The sequence below is a fragment of the Cervus elaphus genome, chromosome 19 (genome assembly GCF_910594005.1).
Source record: "Cervus elaphus chromosome 19, mCerEla1.1, whole genome shotgun sequence".
In the NCBI taxonomy this organism is placed as follows: Eukaryota; Metazoa; Chordata; class Mammalia; order Artiodactyla; family Cervidae; genus Cervus; species Cervus elaphus.
Window position 1 is genome coordinate 86961236 of NC_057833.1, and position 22941 is coordinate 86984176.

Sequence of the window (22941 nt, forward strand, 5' to 3'; positions counted from 1 at the left end):
AAAAGCAGAAGTAATGTCAAGAGAAAACCTTAAAATATTTTCTGAATTTAGTAAGTTCAAAAGAGGCTCTGATTCTTGAAAAGATGGAGAACCCACTGGTCTACTGGAAAGGCTCAGCAGGTAAAAAAACCCGAAGACCCATATCCAGTTACTGAGTTAACTAATTCTCTGCAAACGATTTAATTGTATCCATATGTATAAAGTGTACTGGTAATTGCCATCCTATTTCATAAGGTTGTTATGTGATAAAATTATATCATAGTTATTAATATTAAGCAATAATCATAAAAGTAATTTGAAAAGTAAAATGAATACAAGTGGGTAAAGCAGAAAACATTAAATAAAAATAAAGAAATTTTCACTTTTTATATCTGCATTGTTTTTTAAATGATCATATATGCAATTGTACAATTAAAAGAAAACTAAAAAATATAAATATATTATACACATTTAAAGACTAAACTTTTCATCCTACATAGATCTTCAAAGACAGACTCTCCATGGGATCCTGCATGCTACAACTAAAGATCCTTCATGCCACAACTAAGACCCAGCACAGTCTAATAAATATTTGTGTGTGTGTTGTCGGCGGGGGGAGACGGATGACAACTGTGTCACCTATGGAAGTGTGATAGACAATATCACTAAGCCTCTAATTTTCTTAATACTTGGCACAAAATTTGAATATGAGTTTACATAGCATCTTTAAAATGAAAAAAATTAATAAAAATTAATAGCTACCTCACATCTTTCTTCAAATTTGTTCAAGTATTCTCAATCCACAAATAAAAAAAGTTCGAACTACTGTCACTCAAAATTAGGTGGTGCACAGGAATTTTTATTATTTCATCACTATACATTAATTTCTCATGCTCTGATATGAACATATATTCTGATTTTCATAGTCATCATAGTACCCAAACTGGTATTTTGAGTGTCATCAATGACAGTCCTTTTGACAAACCTAATGTTGGTAATATTTCTCTGTGATCTCAAAGCTGCTGATATAAACACCTTCTTTGGTAGTTTCTGAAACATTCCATCCAAGTGGTACTTCTTCAAGACACTCCTTCATCTTTTCTATCACTCTAAGTATCGTCCATTCACAGATAATGCATGGTAATCAGAAATGCAACATTATCTTAAACTCTGGAGGTCATATAACTTTCTCACTTCACAGAGAAGTAAACTGTTGAAAAGACGAAACTCTGAGGAAACAGCAGTACAAACTAAAGTCTCCCCTCTCCAAACTATTTCTCTCGTAACAGATTCTTCGCACATTCTTTTGTACTTTAGTAAGGAAATAAACGATAAAACTATATCCCGTCCAGACCTGATGTCCAGGTAGTATGCAAACTCAGAATTATCTCTCAAGGCTGCTGCTGCTGGTGCTAAGTCGCTCAGCCGTGTCCGACTCTGCGCGTCCCCATAGACGGCAGCCCACCAGGCTCCCCGGTCCCTGGGATTCTCCAGGCAAGAACACTGGAGTGGGTTGCCATTTCCTTCTCCAATGCATGAAAGTGAAAAGTGAAGTCGCTCAGTCTGGTGTCCGACTCTCCTCGACCCCATGGACTGCAGCCTACCAGGCTCCTCCGTCCACGGGATTTTCCAGGCAAGAGTACTGGAGTGGGTTGCCACTGCCTTCTCCCTCATGGCTAGAAAATCTTTACAAAATATTTAAAAGTTTCAGCTCTTTAGACAGTCCTTTGCTTATCATGTTTAATACTCTCAAATCTCACAGATTCCATTTTGACCTAGATTGAAGGAATTCTCATAATCGCCACACTTCTAAAGCTGACTTCTCAACAAATTAATAATATCCTTTATCTGTGTAATCTACATAGTAGTGTTATTTTGTCCTATCAATTGCAACCTATCTAAAGTCCAGTGTAGCATTTTAGTATTATCAGCCCCAAACAGAACACTGCACAAAATATGCTATTTTGCTTTAAAATAGGGAGAAAACTAGAAATTGGTGTTTGTATTTCCTGCTATATACATAAAGAATTAATGTGATTATAAACCTTCTAATGATAAGCTAAGAACTCTAGATATTAGAGTATTTATAGTTCCTGTGTTTCTAACTTGTATCTACAAGGATAAATGTGAATTCTAGAAACACAACAAGCAGAACAAATATCTCTAACATTTTGTTAGAGATAAATTCAGGTCCATGGGATGCCAAGTTAATTGCAAAAATTGTCAATTTTTCTAAAAACATCAGTCAAGTTACTTACTGATTTTGGAGAACATGTGTGAGTCTAAATTTAAAAAAGTATACTGCTGAAATGAATAATTTTTACTCTGAAGCTACAGCTCCTCTTAAGAAATGTGTAAATGCACACTACTCACCTATATTTAGGGAATAACGTGGTTAGTGAAAATTCATGGAGGTGTATGCAGGAAAGGGTAGGAATAAAAGAACATACACAAATAAAATACTAGGATGTGAGCAGTTTATAAATACGTCTGTGGATAACTGATTATCCAAAAACAGTTTCTCAGGTAGCAACGACTAAGATGGAACATTTAAAAATGTTTGTCACCCACAAAATAATTTTTAAAAGCAAGGAGGTTCACAATTTTACTAAATAGATTAACCAACAATGAAGACAGGGGGGGAAAAAACAGTATTTTAACACAAAATAAAATTTCCAACATTTGGGAAAGCTATACGAACAATGAAGAGTCAAGTAATCTTTTGCACAAATCCTAGGTTTGAACCAATAACATAAGACTGACTGACTTTTCAGTGAGTTTCCCTTTTTCATCCATAAAATGGAAGAAAGCCATCTACCTCACAGGAGTACTATTTAAGAAATATAGGCATATGTAAGATGCTCCTCTCCTAGCTCAAGTTTCAGGCTAAAGCTAACTAAAGAATAAATATTTTTACTATTCTTCCAATGTCACTTAATGTTTCTTCTGGTGTAGAAGTTTAGAACAACTAGCAACAACAGAGGTTCTTATAAAAAGACACTGTTCTTAAGGAGAATTTCTCAGAAACCTATAAAAAATAAAACAGTTAATGTGAGAAAATAATCATCAAAGTAAATATATTCAGATACAAACCACTTGTAAACATATTAATATTATCTTTGGGAAACCTGTTTTAGAATAAACAATAAAAATATGAAAAGATGGTTTCTTTACCAGACTGAAAAAAGAATGAGTCATAAAAACATGTTAACTAGTCCCCACATGCCAAAAATTACTCTTTAACACTAAGGATTAGAATGTAAATCTTATCAGGAAATGAAGACCAGCTGTGTAATGTTATATCTCCAGATCTCAACTGTCCTTTAAAGTCAAAAACCATTGTATTTACCCAGGCTACAGGATAATGCTGTTGAAAAAGACACCATTGCATCAATATGCTAAGAATGAACTTTAAGGTATGAACAGGCACATATCTTTTGCTTCAATATTGTTTCTAGAGTTCTAGATGATTTCCCCCAAAATCACCCAATATAAAAACAAGATGTACATGGTAAGATGTTCAATATCTTCATAATGGTTTAAAAAAATTCTAAAAGCTAATTAATGTCTCTCACAATAGAGTATCCAAAAAATAGAACATTTATTGTGCAGCCATTGCAAGGGATGAGGAATTTTTAATAATTCAAGAAAATATGTCTGATACAATGTCAGATTATATGTTTTAAGAGCTTTCAGCCTACATAAATCTTAATTTAGAAAAAGGCAATGTCTCTAGGTATTGTAGAATTTATTTACATTTCTAAAAAGGAAACACCAAGCTAACAGAACTTTTATGTAGACAATTAGACTAATTAACCTAGTCCCAGGAAACAGCAACCCACTCCAGTATTCTTGCCTGGAGAATCCCACGGACAAAGAAGCCTGGCAGGCTACAGTCTGTGGGGTCGCAAGAGTTGGACACAACTAAGCACATACAGTACAGTACAGTATACTAAAGGCTATAAATGCTTGAACACTTTGACTAAAATTATGTATCAGTGGAGGAAAAAAATACTAAGGAAATAACTCTTATCTGACTTTTAAACAATATTCATTTTTTAGCAACTACATGGTAATAACTAGTGGAAATGCTTACATTCTCATGTTAAGAATAAAAGGATACAAATTCTTATAGATAAACAGAGTAACCACATTTTTTAACGTATAAAACTCATATACCCATCCTCAAAAAAAAAAAAAAAAAAACCCTTTCCATAAAGTAAGAAGAAAACAAAAGAGACTTGAAAATGTGAAATGGAAGATGAGATATGAGAACAGGTTCACCATGCTTTATCCACAATTTCAAAGTCAAAGAAGCTCTTGAAAAGCAAAGGTTCATTTATAATTCATTTGACAATAAAACATGACCAGAAATGACATGAAGCTAACTGACAGCCTTCATTTGTCTTATTTAGTGTGAATATTCATATATTTCACTTCTAGAAATGATGTGTTTGATTACTGAGTTGTCCCAGACCCTACATTGGGTGTTGAGTGATCTTTCTAAAATGCATAAAATTTTGAATTCTTAAATACATCTGACACCTGAAGTTTCAGTTAACCTGTAATATTTTAACTCTTTTCATTCTTAACTATATTTTCTAAAAAGCAAACATTTATAATAGAACACTTATATTTATATTTACTAAATTTGCCAAAAGAAAAATGAAAATGACATAAGGGAGACTTAATGTCTTTTTAAAGATCAATTCTTAGGGACCAAAGTTACATGATATAATTTCATTTATATTACTCTATTATTTTAAAGTTTAAAGTTACTCCATTATGTTATTATTATTCCATTATAAAATTTTTTCAGAAATTAGTATATAACTACCACTTTTCCAGATTTCCTGATGGTCTGATATTTAGAGAGATTCATGGTTTTAGTTGATTTCTTAGTTTTCACTTTATCCAAAACTGCATAAACAGCAAAACATAATCGAGTCATTCATGGCAGGTCACAAGTGTTGATATCAAATTCCAGTGGTTCATTCCGAATATGATCATTTTTCCCTGATATCGCTGAGCTTACGACAGTTTTACACAGGAGTTCAGTACCATGAAAAAGGCCGGCCCTGACATGAACCTGCAATAATGGAGACAAAAACAAACAGAGAATCATGAACACTGCACCAGTAAAACATCTTTGTTTTGAAGAATGGAGAAACACATACTGGCAGAAGAAGCAGACAAACTCTAGAAAACTCTATTAGTCCACAGAATCACTAAATGATAATTAATCAGCATGTAATTCACAAACTGTTAGTTAAAACCTGTGTTTCACATACTAAGCAGACTAGCTAAAAAATGTCTCAATGGTGTAAATGGATCTAAAGAAACCAAGACCATAAGTATAAAAACTGCCACTATATGCTTACTTCCAATCAATCATTTAACTAAAGGCCTTGTCTTAGTCTTCTGTATAGCTGGGAAGGAAAGGGTCAATAAAATGTCTCCAACATCTCTACTTACAAATAATTTATGAATCAGTCACTATAAAAGTCAACTTAAAGATAGTCTATCCATATTTATGATTATCCTACACACCACTATCTTTCATTTGTGAAAGACTCAGGTTCAGAGTGATGTAGGACATGTGCAACATGTCCCAGAAAATTTTATTCCGTCATTTACATAGTTTTATAAAACAACATGACATGATTATCTCCAATTTAAAAGTGAGTGGTAACAGTAGAATGAGTACTGAAACACAGAGCCTGGGACTTTCCCGATGGTCCAGTGATTAGGATTCTTTACCTCAACTGCAGGGAGCAAGGGTTCAATTCCTGGTTGGGGAACTAAGATCCAACATGTCGCACAGCATGGTCAAAATAAGAATTGATACAAAACCCAGTTTTGAGTAAAAATACACACATGGAACTTCCAGAAAGTCTTTGACTTTGCAAAGTTCAAATATTACTATTCAATTAAATACTCACATGGCCAAGTATAGTACAGACTGAATTATACAGAATGACTTTTTCTGAATTGCATTGTCAACACTCTAAGTCTATCCAATGAAAGACATCATAAAGAACATATATATGAAACATTATTTTACCTACTACAATGATGGTGGCAGGGGTTTTGGTGCACCATCACTCACTGTGTCTCCTTCATAAGAAACTGCTAAACATCTCTCCATTTCCAATATAAGGATGAACTACAACCACACGACTAACTAGACTGTTTTTATCTTAAGAGATTCTGGGTATTATAACTGAGCATGTTTGCTTTACTTTGGATGCTGTCTATATTGCAAGCAGAGAGCAAATCCTATAGTACACATCAAGTAGTTATATAGGATCTTACTATATAAATAACTACTGCAAATCTTGCTCCTGGCTTTTTAAACTATTAAACATCTCAATTATTTTTTAAGAAGTCATATTTTATATATTCTTTGTGTATATATGAGACTGTGTGTGAATGTTTGTGCATGTGTGGGGTAGTGGGGAGGCAAGCTTACCTCAAACCATCTGTGAAATGAAATTAGGGAAATTATAAATAAAACAAAATATAAATAAACCATATTTTGCATCCTTTGTATGATAGAATGGAAGATAGGAATTTCAGAATAAAAATGATATTCAATTCTTACTGTCAGTGACATTAAAGGCTTATGAACCTATCACCTTTTGTATACAGAATATATAGTTTATTCAGAAAAATCACAAGTTTAAAAATAAATATTCTTCCATGTTTTTGTGATAAAGACAAGATACTAAAAATAAATTGCTGAGTTTAAAAATATTTGCATCTCTTGGTTTTTGACAATTTTTGAGAAATAAAAATAAATTAGCCCACTATATAAAAAGTACTCAATAAATGTCAGTTAATACTTTAAAAACAAAAACAAAAAATGTTTGTTATCATTCAATCAACCAACTATTGGCAAAAGGCAGATATTTGGAAAAAGTGAAAGTGTCAGTCTCTCAGTCGTGTCCAGCTCTTTGCAACCCTGTGGACTGTAGCTCCATGGGCTCCTCTGTCCATGGAATTCTCCAGGTGAGAGGATTGGAGAGGGTACCCATTCCTGGGTCGGTTGAATATAAAACAAAAAAGAATTCAAGTAGAATGAACTTGAAAAGTTCATTCAGTTATACTAGCTGTAAATAGAAACAGCCAAGGCTGTTGTGTGCAAAAGAATAACTATAAAGAATGACTCTAACCTGGGTATGGTAACAATAAACAAAGAGAGACCCAGCACATTCTGAAGAAAACTGCTGAAATACCAATCATTATCTAATAGTCAAACTGTGATCATTCAAGACCAACTCATTAGAACTAAGTCTGACATGTACACCCGTGGCAGATTTGTGTCAATGTATGGCAAAGCCACTACAATATTGTAAAGTAATTAGCCGTCAATTTTATTTTTACTTTATTACCTTTTTTTTTTTTTTTTGGCCACTCTGCAGAGCATGTGGGATACTAATAATGATAATAATAATTATTTTTATTATTTTGGCCATGGGGCACGCAGGATCTTAGTTCCTTGACCAGGAATCAAATGAATATACTCCCCCTTCCCCCCCACCCCCGCCCAGTAGTGGAAGCTCAGATTATTAACCACTGGACTGCTGGGGAAATCTCTTTACTTTATTACCTTTTAATAGATATACTTAGTTTTTACATAGTTTTATGTAACACTTCTGAAGTGAGTGACATGTTTTCTAAATATTTTCCACAGATTTATATCTATGGAAGCCTTATATCTAAGATACTGATAATATTTCAGTAAGGAAAAGTGTTACTAGAGTTGCTGTTTCTTCAAAACAGGGACTGAATGAAGTAAAATGCCTTAGGAGTGAAGCAGAACATTAAGTTGGATTTTAGCTACATGTGCAGTTCTTTAATTCACTAAGTAAACAATCTTTTTTTTTCCATTTATTTTTATTAGTTGGAGGCTAATTACTTTACAATATTGTAGTGGTTTTTGCCATATACTGACATGAATCAGCCATGGATTTACATGTGTTCCCCATCCCAATCCCCCCTCCCGCCTCCTTCTCCATCCCATCCCTCTGGGTCTTCCCAGTGCACCAGCCCTGAGCACTTGTCTCATGCAGCCAACCTGGGCTGGTAGTCTGTTTCACCCTTGATAGTATACTTGTTTCAATGCTATTCTCTCTGAACATCCCACCCTCACCTTCTCCCACAGAGTCCGAAAGTCTGTTCTGTACATCTGTGTCTCTTTTTCTATTTGCATATAGAGTTATCGTTACCATCTTTTTAAATTCCATATATATGCATTAGTATACTGTATTGGTCTTTATCTTTCTGGCTTACTTCACTCTGTATAATGGGCTCCAGTTTCATCCATCTCATTAGAACTGATTCAAATGAATTCTTTTTAATGGCTGAGTAAAATTCCATGGTGTATATGTACCACAGCTTCCTTATCCATTCGTCTGCTGATGGGCATCTAGGTTGCTTCCATGTTCTGGCTATTATAAACAGTGCTGCGATGAACATTGGGGTACATGTGTCTCTTTCAGATCTAGTTTCCTCAGTGTGTATGCTGAGGAGTGGGATTGCTGGGTCATATGGCAGTTCTATTTCCAGTTTTTTAAGAAATCTCCACACTGTTTTCCATAGCGGCTGTACTAGTTTGCATTCCCACCAACAGTGTAAGAGGGTTCCCTTTTCTCCACACCCTCTCCAGCATTTATTGCTTGTAGACTTTTGGATAGCAGCCATCCTGACTGGCATGTAATGGTACCTCATTGTGGTTTTGATTTGCATTTCTCTGATAATGAGTGATGTTGAGCATCTTTCCATATGTTTGTTAGCCATCTGTATGTCTTCTTCGGAGAAATGTCTGTTTAGTTCTTTGGCCCATTTTTGAATTGGGTCATTAATTTTTCTGGAATTGAGCTGCAGGAGTTGCTTGTATATTTTTGAGATTAATCCTTTGTCTGTTGCTTCATTTGCTATTATTTTCTCCCAATCTGAGGGCTGTCTTTTACCTTGCTTATAGTTTCCTTTGTTGTGTGAAAGCTTTTAAGTTTAATTAGGTCCCATTTGTTTATTTTTGCTTTTATTTCCAATATTCTGGGAGGTGGGTCATAGAGGATCTTGCTGTGATTTATGTCGGAGAGTGTTTTGCCTATGTTCTCCTCTAGGAGTTTTATAGTATCTGTTCTTACACTTAGATCTTTAATCCATTTTGAGTTTATTTTTGTGTATGGTGTTAGAAAGTGTTCTAGTTTCATTCTTCTACAAGTGGTTGACCAGTTTTCCCAGCACCACTTGTTAAAGAGATTGTCTTTTTTCCATTGTATATCCTTGCCTCCTTTGTCGAAGATAAGGTGTCCATAGGTGCGTGGATTTATCTCTGGGCTTTCTATTCTGTTCCATTGATCAATAACAATTTTAAAAAGCCCTGGCATCCTTCCTATATCTCTTTCCTCCCTACTTAGATGTCAGTTACTTATAAGGCCATAATAAATTAGGAATATCTTGCTGATATTAACAAACATTAGAACTATTTTCTCATTTGGCCCTAAGAAACACTCTGTCTCATGATTCCCTGTGTATTTCAGAATGTTAAAGTCGATAGATAAATCCAATACAAAAGTAAAAAGAGAAACTGAAGCTAAAGGACTTGTAGAGAAGTATACAGAAGAGCTTGGTGGCTTTACACTGAGTGGTTTGCCAAAAGAGGTGGTGTGCACTCAATCATGTCCAACTCTTTGTGACCCCACGCCTGTAGCCCTCCAGGTTCCTCTGTCCATGGCATTTTCCAGGCAAGAATACTGGAGTGGGTTGCCATTTCCTCCTCTAGGGGATCTTCCCAACCCAGGGATAAAACTGGTGTCTCTTGCATCTCCTGCATAAGCAGGTGGATTCTTCTCCAATGAGCCACTTGGGAAGCCCACACCGGATAGTTTGAATAATACATAATAATTAGGACAGACAGTGTAAAACTAGATTTTTTTCCTCTGCTTATTAAAAGTTTAAACAACAGGAAGAAAATATTTTGTGCTATTTCAACTGTCAGTAGTAAATAAATGTTTAGAGAGAATAAAAATACAGAATGAAATATACAACAATAATATAAGTTGGAGAATATAATAATTATAAAACAATTTTTCCAATGTCATAGAATAAGCTAGAAAGTACAAAGTAACATTACATTTTGAGAAGTCAAGAGTGCATATTTTAATTTTTAAGGTAACCACTGAAAGAACAAAAACCAGCTTTCTGATCCATATATTCCCTATGGAGAAAGAAAACGAAGAACTACATGCTGATACTGATCACAATGATTTAAAACTAAAATTAACTGCTTAGATCTTTCAGTTCAGTCGCTCAGTCATGTCCAACTCTTTGCGACCCCATGGACTGCAGCACGCCAGGCCTCCCTGTCCATCACCAACTCCCAGAGCCTGTTCAAACTCATGTCTATTGAGTCGGTGAACCATCCAACCATCTCATCCTCTGTCGTCCCCTTCTCCTCCTGCCTTCAGTCTTTCCCAACATCAGGGTCTTTTTCAATGAGTCAGTTCTTCACATCAGGTGGCCAAACTACTGGAGCTCAGCTTCGGCACCAGTCCTTCCAATGAATATTCAGGACTGATTTCCTTTAAGCCCCTTGCAGTCCAAGGGACTGGTTGGATCTTCTTGCAGTCCAAGGGGCTCTCAAGAGTCTTCTCCAACACCACAGTTCAAAAACATTAATTCTTCAGCGCTTAGCTTTCTTTATAGTCCAACTCTCACATCCATACATGACTACTGAAAAAAACCACAGTTTTGACCATACTGACCTTTGTTGGCAAAGTAATGTCTCTGCTTTTTAATATGCTGTCTAGGTTGGTCATAGCTTTTCTTCCAAGGAGCAAGTGTCCTTTAATTCCATGGCTGCAGTCACCATCTACAGTGATTTTGGAGCCCAAGAAAATAAAGTCTGTCACTGTTTCCATTGTTTCCCCATCTATTTGCCATGAAGTGATGGGACCGGATGCCATGATCTTCGTTTTTTGAATGCTGAGTTTTAAACCAACTTTTTCACTCTCCTCTTTCACTTTCATCAAGAGGCTCTTTAGTTCCTCTTCACCTTCTGCCATAAGGGTGGTGTCATCTGCATATCTGAGGTTATTGATATTTCTCCTGGCAATCTTGATTCCAGCTTCTGCTTCATCCAGTCTAGCATTTCACGTGATGTACTCTGCATTGATCTTTAGAGGACTGAAAAGTTTATCAAACTATATCCACAGAAGCTAATACATGTTGTCTAAGTACAGAAAAAGGAAAACTGCACTGCAGAACATAGAAATGTTGTCTTTTAGTTTCTGCATTTCCCAGCAATCTCTCAATAACAATCTTTCAAAGTATTACTGTCAAACACCTGTTAATTTCCTTGATCTCTGTGCCACATACACACAAAATCAATGTTTCCTCTCTCTCAACTGCAAAATATGCAGCACTAAACCATTCTAAAACTGTAAACAAGTGCATGCCAAAACAAAAAATTGCGCCTCAAACTGTGAAATAATTGTTTTCAAGGAGCACTTCCACCTTCCCCAGGAAAGCACAAATTAACTAGTACAGAATAGAATATATGACCAATATGTGATAGAATTGTACAAAAATTCAGGCAACACTGAGGGGCAGCAATTCCTTGGGAATTGCCCTTTAGGTTTTGCCAATTTCTGTCATTATTCTATAAAAAGTACCCTTCATGTACTTAAGAAACAAGCAAACAACTAATTTCAATTGATCAAATTAGCATAGATACCCTTCCCCAGGGCTTCCCAGGTGGTCCAGTGGTAAAAAAATCCAACCCCCAATGCAGAAGACGCCAAGAAACACGTGGGTTCGATCCCTGGGTCGAGAAGATGCCCTGGAGTAGGCAATGGCAACCCGCTCCAGTATTCTTGCCTAGAAAATTCCACAGACAGAGGAGCCTGCTACAGTCCAGGCTACAGTCCATGGGATGGCAAAGAGTCAGACACTACTGAGCACACACACACCCTTCCACAAAACCAAGTTTCCACGCCCCCACCCTAATTCTGTCTGTTTCCCATGGCCGACTGGAAAAGGAGACTTCCTCTGTACACATTTAAAAGCTATATAACAAAACTCTGAAACCTGAAGTTAAAAGTTACATGGCCTATAATTCATTTAGGACAGATGAAATTCTTGACAGAAAATATGTGACAATCCATTCAAATCACCCCTTACCAATGAATACTCAAGCATTTTTCTTTGAATTGCCTAAAGCCCTGGTAAATTCATAAGCCTTACATTTTAATAATTCGGCTTGTGATTATTTATAGATCAAACTCTTTAAGGAAAAAAAATAGGCATCTTCCTTAAAAAAAAGAAACCCACACAGATCTCTCTGCCTTCAACTCCTTCTATCAGTACCAGCTGATGGCTGCTTCTCACATCAGTAAGTTGATGAGTTAAAGCAACGGTCCCCGCTTTTTTGGCACTAGCAACTGATTCTGTGGAAGACAATATTTCTACGGATGGGGGACGGGGGGTTGGGATGATGCAAGTGTATTATATTTACTGTGCACTTCATTATTATTACATCAGCGCCCTCTTACCAGGTATTAGATCCAAGAGACTGGGGACCCCTGAGCTAAAGAGCTTCATATTTCTACATGTCCTATATCTGAGATGAAGGTCAAAATCAAATGCATATAGCAGTATGTCCAAAACCCCCCTCCCCACAGAGAGTTCACAATATACTATTGATGAGGAATGCTACCTAACAAAGCAAACCTAAAAATGTAAATGCTAGATCTTATTGACTGATGAATAACAGAAACAGACTTGGCCAAAGAATGATAGTGTTTTCTCTGGAGCTATGAACACCACCAACAGGTCCAGCACTGCTGGCCCCAAGCTGGCAGCCTAAATGAGGGCAGAACACTAACTGCCTGCAGCTTCATACCAGAAATTCTTAGTATCTCCTGCTGATTCTCTCTGATCCCTGAAATTTAACTTCTCACATCCTTCCAATGCTGCTAGCATAAACTGAGGGGACATCCAGACCCTGCCTAAGGAGTACTGTCCCTTTAGACAGCCTAAACACCTTGTATGCAACAGGTACGTATAATGCTGTGCCAACAAAAATCATTATAATGATATACTGTTTCTAAGTATCTGTAATGTCTTATACAACTAAATATTGATTTTCCCTACAAAAGATTTCTTTCTTTTAATTACAAGAAACACCCAAGTTTAAAAAGAGGTTTTTTAAATTTAGGAAATTAATATTAGATATTCAATGTTATAACATTGATATTTCAAGAAAAATAAAAGTAAAAAAATTATAATCAATAATTCAAATATCTATTGAGCATCTACAACTAATAATAAAGCAGACATTTTCTCAGCCCTAGACAAAACAGACAAAAATATCAGCCCTCATGGAGCTTGCATTCTAACACAGAGATATACAAACAAGACAAAGTGTATAGTATATCAGCATGTTAGATGGTGCTAAGAGTTATGGATAAAACAAAGCAGGGAAGGCAAGATGATATCTGGGGGACAGGACCGCCAACTGTAAGTGAAGTCGTCAGAAAAGGAATCCCTGAGAGATAGTGATGTGACACTTGAGTAAGCAGAGAGAAAACAAACCATGCAGCTAAAAAAGCACGCATGGTAGAGGGAACAAGGAAGAACAAAATATACAAAGCCCCTGAGGCGAGAATGTTCAAGGAAAATGTTCAAAGAAAATCAAGAATGTCAGTGTGACTGGAATAGAATATGCAAGAGGTACAGTAGGTGAAGTCAGAAGGTAACACGGGGACAATCATGTAAGATCATGGTTAAGAGTTTTGGATTTTTCCCTTTAAGAAAAAGAAAAAGCAAAGTCAGAGTGTTCTGTGCTATAATGTTGAGAGCACACTAAAAAAGGCAAGGCTTGGAGTAGGGAAACCAAGAAAGAAACAGGAAAGAAATGAAAGTGACTTGGACCAGAGCGGAGATTAAAAGACGAAAGTTTGGGGAGGAAATCCAGGTACGGTTTTGGACATGTTAAAAAGTTCTAGATGCCTAATTAGACATCCAATAGAGATATCAAGTAGGATGCAGGATGTGAGTCTGGAATTAAGGCAAGAAGCCTGTGCCACAGATTTAAAACTACTATGAATAAAAAAAATTAAAAAAAATAAAAGTACTATGAATTAGACTAAGCATCACCAAGGAAGTTAGAATTTATAGGAAAAAGAAAGGTCTAAAGGATCAGTCTGAGGAATATGTGAAGAACAGCAAAGGGATTGAAAAATAACTAGTGGGGTTAAAGGAAAATCAGAAGAGAAGATATTCTGGAAATAGCAAAGAAAGAATTTCAAGATAATGACAATAATCGGTAAAGGAAGATAAGGATCACTGAATTAAGCAACATGGAAGTCACCTGTAACATTGACAAGGTGTTTTAAGACTATCATGTAAGAAAATGTTTAACTCAGTACCTGTAAAGCTTCATGCTCCTTTTGAAGTTCTTTTATTTTATTCTGTTGCTGGCAAACCCTATTTACAGATTCATCCTCCATTTCACCAATTTTGGACTTCACACTCTCCATAATTTGTTCCAAGTCATTAGCTCGTTGTTCCTGATCTGCTGCTGAAGTTGTTGCTGAAGTTCATTTCTAGTAACAGAGATGCAATTCCTTCTTCTAGTAATAGAAACAAATCATATCAACCAACATATCCACCTAACAACATAATGACTTCGTAAAATTTTTTTGCATTCTTAAAATTTCTATAACACAAACCAACAGAGGAAACATAGGGTATCATTATATATGGAAGCTATTACCAAAAGATTTACCTACTAAAAATATTTTTTACTTACTATTTAGTCAATGGAAAATTAAATTTCAAGATTCTTTTCAAGCGAGTTATTTTTAAAATGCATATCGTTTGTTAACGTACAATTCAAAACAGATTTTTTCCATTCTCTTACTTAAGCTGTTTATTAGTTTCTATGAGCTCGTGGATCATGTTCTGTTGACGTGATGTTTCCTCCATCATTGTTTTTAAATTCTCCCTCATTGTTTGTGATGACTGTTTGTCAAAAATGATGAGATCTATATTTTTTGAAATGTAATATACATAGTAAAAATGACGATAAGAAAAAAATTAAGATTGAAAAATTTTAACAAAAAAAGAAGCTTTTTATCTTAAGGAGCAAGAATGTAATTTGATTACCTTTCATATCTGTTCTTTTGACTAGAGGTAAAGGCTTTAAGCCATGCATCCTCAACAGCACACTTATGCTTTCCCATTCTGCTTCTTCCCGCTACAGTCACAAGGAGACAGAAAAGGATCAACGTTAAGATATACGGTGAAGAAAGGCTCTCCTATAAATAATTTCCTTTGTTTTCAGAACAGACTTTTTCTCCAAAAGCTTTAATATGAATTTTTATACACATATAATGATTAAAATTAAAACTGATTTATTTCTAACAAAATTAGACTAAAAAGGATGCAAATAAGCATAGATAGTTACATTATATTTGGAATTACATAATTCCAGAGCATACATATAGGTCTTAATGAACAAATTAAAAGCCTTATAATTTCAGTGAATTAAACAGACCTTAAGTTTCTTACTTAACTGAACTTTTAATTTAAGGTTTTTTATTTAACTGTCACCTTAACAATGACCAGGGTCACAACAAAATCAAACATATCTGACTGGAGGAGCCAATAACTTAGGTAGTTCCTTGTATAATGGACAAGGTCTAACAATGAAAAGGAGTCTGTCCATCTAGGTAACTGATTCTAGTAGAAATATTCTGAAAGACACTCTTTAAGTTTTGTATCCCTGATTCTAAATATGTATTTACCCCATGAAACTGAGAAGGGAACTCTCTCCAGATTAAAAAAGATAAAACCTAACAATAAATAAAAACTTGACAATGGGGAAGAAAAGAACACAAAATAAAGTAGGAACAAAAACAGATATTTTTTAAATGACATTTAAATCCATGATATTAACATCAACAACAGGTTCTTAAGTACAATGATCAATTTTGAAATCAAGTGTGTGAGATACTTTGCAGTCTTTTTAAAAGACCTTAAATTTGAGTAAATTTGAGTAAATTTTCAATTTATTTAAATGCTTAAAAAGTGTCTAATATATTTTATTAGTGAGTAGCATGCAAATATTATAATAATGTTAATATTAATAATTTGGAGAATTTTCCCCCTCCCTCTCTCCTAGAAAATTTTTAAAAGTTAAAATACTCTTCACATCCAATGGAGAAGGAAATGGCAACCCACGCCACTAATCTTGCCTGGAGAATTCCAGAGACAGAGGAGTCTGGCAGGCTACTTTGCAGTCCATGGGGTTGCAAAGAGTCAGGCATGACTGAGCAATTATCACACTCACATCCAAATTCCCCTCAGACATTAAAAAATCTACCAAAACAGATAACAAGGATACACTGTATAGCCAGAGAATTATAACCATTATCTTGTAATAACTTTTAATGGAGTAAAATCTGTAAAACTACTGATTCACTATGTTACACACCTGAAGTTAATACTGTAAATCAACTATAATTCAATTTTTAAAAACCTATGAAGACAAAAACCAAATTGGTCTGATGACTCTTTGATAGGATTATGGCTCACAGTACCAAACAAATCTTTCTTTTTGCCGGCTGACTTTCTTCTGTTTCTTTATCCTTTGCCTAACTCTCCCCGCCCTGACAATTTTTTTTTTCCCTATGTCTTCTAGTCACAAAGATTAAAGAAACAGAACTAAAACTGTTGCTAGTATCTGTTTTGGGAGCCAAAAGCTCTGTGTGGGTATATATGTGGAAACCTACTATGACTCATTTAAAAAAAAAAAAAAGCTCTACAAAAAAGTCACACATTTTGAATGACCAAATTATACAGTGTTCCCTGATAACTTTAAAATTTTTTTTAATGTGGGCCATTTTTAAGTCTTTATTGAATGTGTTACAATATTGCTTCTGGTTTATGCTTTGGTTTTTTTGCCCAAGAGGCATGTAGGATCTAAGCTCCACCATCAGGGATTGAACCCACACCCTATGCACTGTGAGGTAATCTCAAACACTGGACTGCAATGGAAGTCCTGATAACTCTTTTAAGAGAAAGAAAAACATCAGTTCAGTTCAGTCACTCAGTCGTGTCCGACTCTTTGTGACCCCATGGTGTGACCCCATGTACTGCAGCACGACAGGCATCCCTGTTCATCGCAAATTACCAGAGTTTACCCAAACTCATGTCCATTGAGTCGGTGATGCCATCCAACCATCTCATCATCTGTCGTCCTCTTCTCCTCCTGCCCTCAATAGTTCCAAGCATCAGGGTCTTTCCCAGTGACTCAGTTCTTCACATCAGGGGGCCAAAGTATCGGAGTTTCAGGCTCAGCATCAGTCCTTCCAATGAATATTCAGGACTGATTTCCTTTAGGATGGACTCATTTGACCTCCTAGGAGTTCAAGGAACTCTCAAGAATCTTGTCCAACACCACAGTTCAAAGCATCAATTCTTCAGCACTCAGCTTTCTTTATATTCCAACTATCATATCTATACATGACTACTGGAAAAACCATAGTGTTGACTAGACAGACCTCTGTTGGCAAAGTAATGTCTCTGCTTTTTAATATGCTGTCTAGGTTGGTCCCAACATTCCTTCCAAGGAGTAAACGTCTTTTAATTTCATGGCTGCAATCACCATATGCAGTGACTGTGGAGCCCCCCAAAAATAAAGCCTGCCACTGTTTCCCCATCTATTTGCCATAAAGTGATGGGACCAGATGCCATGATCTTAGTTTTCTGAATGTTGAGCTTTAAGCCGACTTTTCCACTCTCCTCTTTCATCAAGAGGCTTTTTAGCTCCTCTTTGCTTTCTGCCATACGGGTAGTGTCATCTGCATATCTGAGGTTATTGATATTTCTCCTGGCAATCTTGATTCCAGTTTGTGCTTCATCCAGCCCAGCATTTCACACAATATACTCTGCATATAAGTTAAATAAGCAGAATGACAATATACAGCCTTGACGTACTCCTTTCCCTATTTGAAACCAGTCTGTTGTTCCATGTCCAGTTCTAACTGTTGCTTCCTGACCTGCATACAGATTTCTCAAGAGGCAGGTCAGGTGGTCTGGTATTCCCATCTATTTCAGAACTTTCCACAGTTTGTTGTGATCCACACAGTCAAAGGCTTACATATAGTCAATAAAGTAAAAGTAGACGTTTTTCTAGAACTCTCTTGCTTTTTCGATGATCCAACGGATGTTGGCAATTTGATCTCTGGTTCCTCTGCCTTTCCTAAATCCAGCTCAAACATTACAAAGTTCATGGTACACGTACTGTTGAAGCCTGGCTTGGAAAATTTGAGTATTACTTTGCTAGCTAGCGTGTGAGATGAGTGCAACTGTGCGGTAGTCTGAGCATTCTTTGGCATTGCCTTTCTTTGGGATTGGAATGAAAAATGACCATTTCCAGTCCTGTGGCCACTGCTGAGTTTCCCAATTTGCTGGCATATTGAGTGCAGCACTTTCACAGCATCAGCTTGTATGATTCGAAATAGCGCAACTGGATTCCATCACGTCCACTAGCTTTGTTCGTAGTGATGCTTCCTAACGCCCCCTTGACTTTACATTCCAGGATGTCTGGCTCTAGGTGAGTGATCACACCATCATGATTATCTGGGTCATGAAGATCTTTTTTGTATTGTTCTTCTGTGGATTCTTGCCACCTCTTCTTAATATCTTCTGCTTCTGTTAAACCCACACCATTTCTGTCCTTTATTGAGCCCATCTTTGCATGAAATGTTTCCTTGGTATCTCTAATTTTCTTGAAGCAATCTCTAGTCTTTCCCATTTCGTTGTTTTCCTCTATTTCTTTGCACTGATCACTGACGAAGGCTTTCTTATCTCTCCTTGCTATTCTTCAGAACTCTGCATTCAAATGGGTGTATCTTTCCTTTTCTCCTTTGCCTTTCTTTCACTTCTCTTCTTTTCATAGCCTTCACAGTAAGGCCTCCTTTGACAACCATTATGCCTTTTTGCATTTCTTTTTCTTAGGGAGGGTCTTGATCACTGCCTCCTGTACAATGTCATGAACCTCTGTCTATAGTTCTTCAGGCACTCTCTCTATCAGACCTAATCCCTTGAGCCTACTTGTCACTTCTACTGTATAATCATAAGGGATATGATTTAGGTCATACCTGAATGGTCTAGTGGTTTTCCCTGCTCTCTTCAATTTAAGTCTGAATTTGGCAATAAGGAATTCACGATCTGAGCCACAGTCAGCTCCCGGTTTTGTTTTGGCTGACTGTATAGAGCATCTCCATCTTTGGCTGCAAAGAATATAATCAATCTGATTTTGGTATTGACCATCTGGTGATGTCCATGTATAGAGTCTTCTCCTGTGTTGTTGGAAGAGGGTGTTTGCTATGACTAGTGCGTTCTCTTGGCAAAACTCTGTTAGCCTTTGCCCTGCTTCATTCTGTATGCCAAGGCCAAACTTGCCTGTTACTCCAGGTATTTCTTGAGTTCCTACTTTTGCATTCCAGTCCCCTATAATGAAAAGGACAAATCTGGGTGTTAGTTCTAGAAGGTCTTGTAGGTCTTCATAGAACCATTTAACTTCAGCTTCTTTAGCATTACTGATCGGGGCATAGACTTGGATTACTGTGATACTGACTGGTTTCCCTTGGAAACGAACAGAGATCATTCTGTCGTTTTTGAAATTGCATCCAAGTACTGCATTTGGGGCTCTTTTGTTGACTATGATGGCTACTCCATTTCTTCTAAGAGATTCTTGCCCACAGTAGTAGATATAATGGTCATCTGAGTTAAATTATGTTTGAAGAAAAACATAACTGGTGTGCAAATTACAAAATAGCTCAGAATGGCATTTTCCGAGTATAAACTGAAGAAGACCAATCTAATGAAATATTCATCAAATTAGCATTACGTAAGTAGGAGAAACTGTATAATAAAGCCTCCTTTTGGAGACTGATATGTTGTGAAGTCTTAGAATAAGGATACCATTTAATAGTTTTGTCCCATCATTTCCCAAAATGATTTTACTAAAGTAGCCTTTTAAAGTAAGATTTTTCACATTTGTCTACGTGGCATTCTTTGACACATACTTTGATAAACACTGGTTTCAAATATTTCAAGTTTACCTGTTTTTCAGTCATGAGTCTTATCTGATGATTTGCTGGACTCCTTGGCTTTCGGGGCTGCTATAGATACAATTTCTTTTGTAGAGTCAAAAGAAGTTGAGATTGGCAATAAAAAATTGAATTACCTAAATTAAAAAAAAGTGCAATAGGTGTTAAAGAAAATTATATTTAAAAGAACCTACTACTCTTGGGCAATTTAAGCATTTCCATGCCAAAACTTCTGTGACTTCTAAGAAAACTAATTTTTAGAATTTTATAATGTTCTCCTCTAAACTGAAACATTATGGGGTCTTACACACATATACACAAAGAAAACTATTTGTTTTAACTAGGTAATGTGAAAAGCAAGTGATGCTAATAAACATTTTTTGGAAACTGCTTCCCAAAAAGCTGAAAGAATTGTCTGAATTCATTAGTTTAACAATTAACTCACTAGCCTAACTCAAAGGGTAAATTAAATGCCACATTCTTGGGTGGTCTTTATTTCTAAGTAGATCAAAGGCTAGCAACACAACGTATTCTATTTGACTGGCACACACACAAGTGTGTGTGCCATCACATGCTCTTATTGTCTAAGACTTTGCCATTCTATATTTCCTTGAATTCTTATGGTATCTAACTCTTCCTTTGCAGAGGCACAATCATACACACATATTCATTAGCATCATGGAATCTCACAACATGAGAGAACCTTGGAAAGTGTTTAATCCAACAACTCTAGCTGTCCAGAGCTGGCAGGAAAGTTCTGGGACAATTGTACCAACATATCAGATGATATAACCATGTGAGACCCAGAGAAGTAAAATGATCCTCTCTGCTGCTAGTTCAGTTTTTCTTGCAAATCACCCTTCTCTCCTACTTCTGCTTCAGAGACTGAAATCCACCAATACTAGTTACCAATAATTCATTTTCAGCTAAATCTAGGAACATGTTGCAAATTCTCCAATTCTGCCATTTTTGCTGCTGACATCATAGAGTACTCTCTCCCCTTTAAACTCTGGTCTCTAATGCACTATGTTCATCTCTCTCACTTTTACTTAAATAAAGATACTTTTTAAAACTATCAGCCAACTTCAATGGCTACCACCTTTCAGCTAGTTTTTAAACTTTTCATTAGAGAAATTTTTAAAAATATATACAAGTAGAGAAAGAGTAAAATGAACCCATGTATATTCATTAACACAGATCAATGATAACCAACATTCTTCCATATTTATTTCATTTCTCTTACCCACTTTTATTTCAGTACTCACCTCCAATAAATATAGACTCATTTTAAACATAACTTCAATACCACTGTCACACCCAATTATATTAATTCCTTACTATCACTTAATATATAGTCCATGTTCAATTTTCCCCCAAATGTCTTAAAAATATCTTCTTTTTTTCCCCCCAAATCAGAATCCAAACCAGGTTCACATATAGCACTCCTAAATGCATATGTGGGTAATTAGAAAGCCACTGCATGTACCCAGAGAAAGGTGCAGGCTAGAAAATACCTCAAGTTTATAGGTCAGGCTGACCCTCAGCACAAAGACAGCCACAATTTAAAACAAAGAAAAACAAAACCCAGCAAACCATGGCAAAGAAAGAGAATCTTATTTCCATAGATATTACTAGATTCAAATCTCCAGTTTTCAATAAAAAGTAAAGCAAAGAATCTGGAAAGCATGACTTATTCAAAGGAAAAAAAAAAAAAAATCAAAAGAAACTGTCCCTGAAAACAAAACAAAACCTGATGGTGGATCTACTACACAAAGCGTTTAAAACAACCACCTTAAAAAATTCAAAGAGCTAAAGGAAGATGTGGAGAAAAAATAAGAAAAAATATATGATCAAAAGAGAAATATCAGTAAAGAGAAAACAAAACAAAAAAATCAAAAATATTCTGGAGTTGAAAAGTATGATAACTGAAATAAAAAATTTACTAGGGGCATTCAGTGCAGATTTGAGCAGGCAAAAGAGTGAATCCCAGTAAGTGTGAAGGTAAGAGAATGGAAATTATCAACTCTAAAGAATAGGAAAAAAAAAAAGACTGAATAAAAGTGAACCTTACCTAAAGGACCTGTGAGACACCACCAGTTGTGTCAACACACGAATTGTGGGAGTCCCAGAAGGAGAAAAGAGAGGGTGGCTGGGAGATTATGAAATGATGGCTGAAAACTTCCTAAATTTGTTGAAAGACACAAACTCCTAGAAATATAAACTCAGAGACCTACACCAAGAAGTACTACAATCAAGCTTTTGAAAGAACAAAGAATCGTGAAAGCAGCAAGGGAGAAGTGACACATCACACACAAGGAATCATCAGCAAGCTTACCAGCAGGTTTCTTGACAGGAACTTTGGAGACCAGAAGGTACTGAGAGGATATATTTCTTTCTGAAAGAAAGAAACTGTCAATCAAGAATCCTATGTTTGGCAAAACTATCCTTCAACAGTGAGAACAAAAGAAAGGTATTTCCAGAGAAGCAAAAGTTTAAGGAGTTCCCTACCGCTAGACCTGCCCTGCGAGTAAAGGTAAAGGGAGTCCCCCTGGCTGAGGTGAAAGGACACAGACTAAAGCAAAGCCACAGGAAAGACCAAGTGTCTCAGTAAAGGTGCATGGCACGGGAAACACACGGGCGACGATGAGAGCTGCTACTATCATAACAAAGATGTGTAGCTCCACTTTTTGCTTTCTACATGACTTAAGAAACAGATCGTTTCTTACAAAACAATTATTAGTCTAAAGCTAATATTATTATAACTTTGGTTTGTAATGTCACACATTTTCTACTAATTTAAGAGACTTAACTCATTTACTAGAATTCT

General features: G+C 36.0%; 2 protein-coding genes across 13 annotated transcripts in view; one reads left to right on the top strand and one right to left on the bottom strand.

Annotated features, from left to right (window-relative positions):
• The window catches only part of LOC122675417 (fas apoptotic inhibitory molecule 1-like), a 96631-nt gene extending 95788 nt beyond the window's left edge, over nucleotides 1–843 (top strand). For all 3 annotated transcript variants that reach the window (XR_006335257.1, XM_043874164.1, XM_043874163.1), the window contains one exon: nucleotides 480–843. Coding sequence is in view for 2 of the 3 variants with exons in the window: in XM_043874163.1 (XP_043730098.1) it covers nucleotides 480–632 (153 nt within the window). In the remaining variant the exon portion in view is untranslated. The remainder of the gene's footprint in view (nucleotides 1–479) is intronic.
• The window catches only part of CEP70 (centrosomal protein 70), a 240464-nt gene that overhangs the window by 192487 nt on the left and 25036 nt on the right, over nucleotides 1–22941 (bottom strand). For 5 of the 10 annotated variants that reach the window (XM_043874133.1, XM_043874131.1, XM_043874138.1 and 2 more), the window contains 4 exons: nucleotides 20127–20251; nucleotides 15160–15250; nucleotides 14884–15038; nucleotides 14421–14624 (listed from right to left, as the gene is read on the bottom strand). The exons of 1 other annotated variant lie outside the window; for it this stretch is intronic. The gene's annotated coding sequence lies outside the window, so the exon portion shown is untranslated. Of the gene's footprint in view, nucleotides 1–14420; nucleotides 14625–14883; nucleotides 15039–15159; nucleotides 15251–20126; nucleotides 20252–22449; nucleotides 22510–22941 lie in introns of all 10 variants that reach the window. 4 more of the 10 variants (XM_043874140.1, XM_043874132.1, XM_043874136.1 and 1 more) reach the window with 3 other exon arrangements.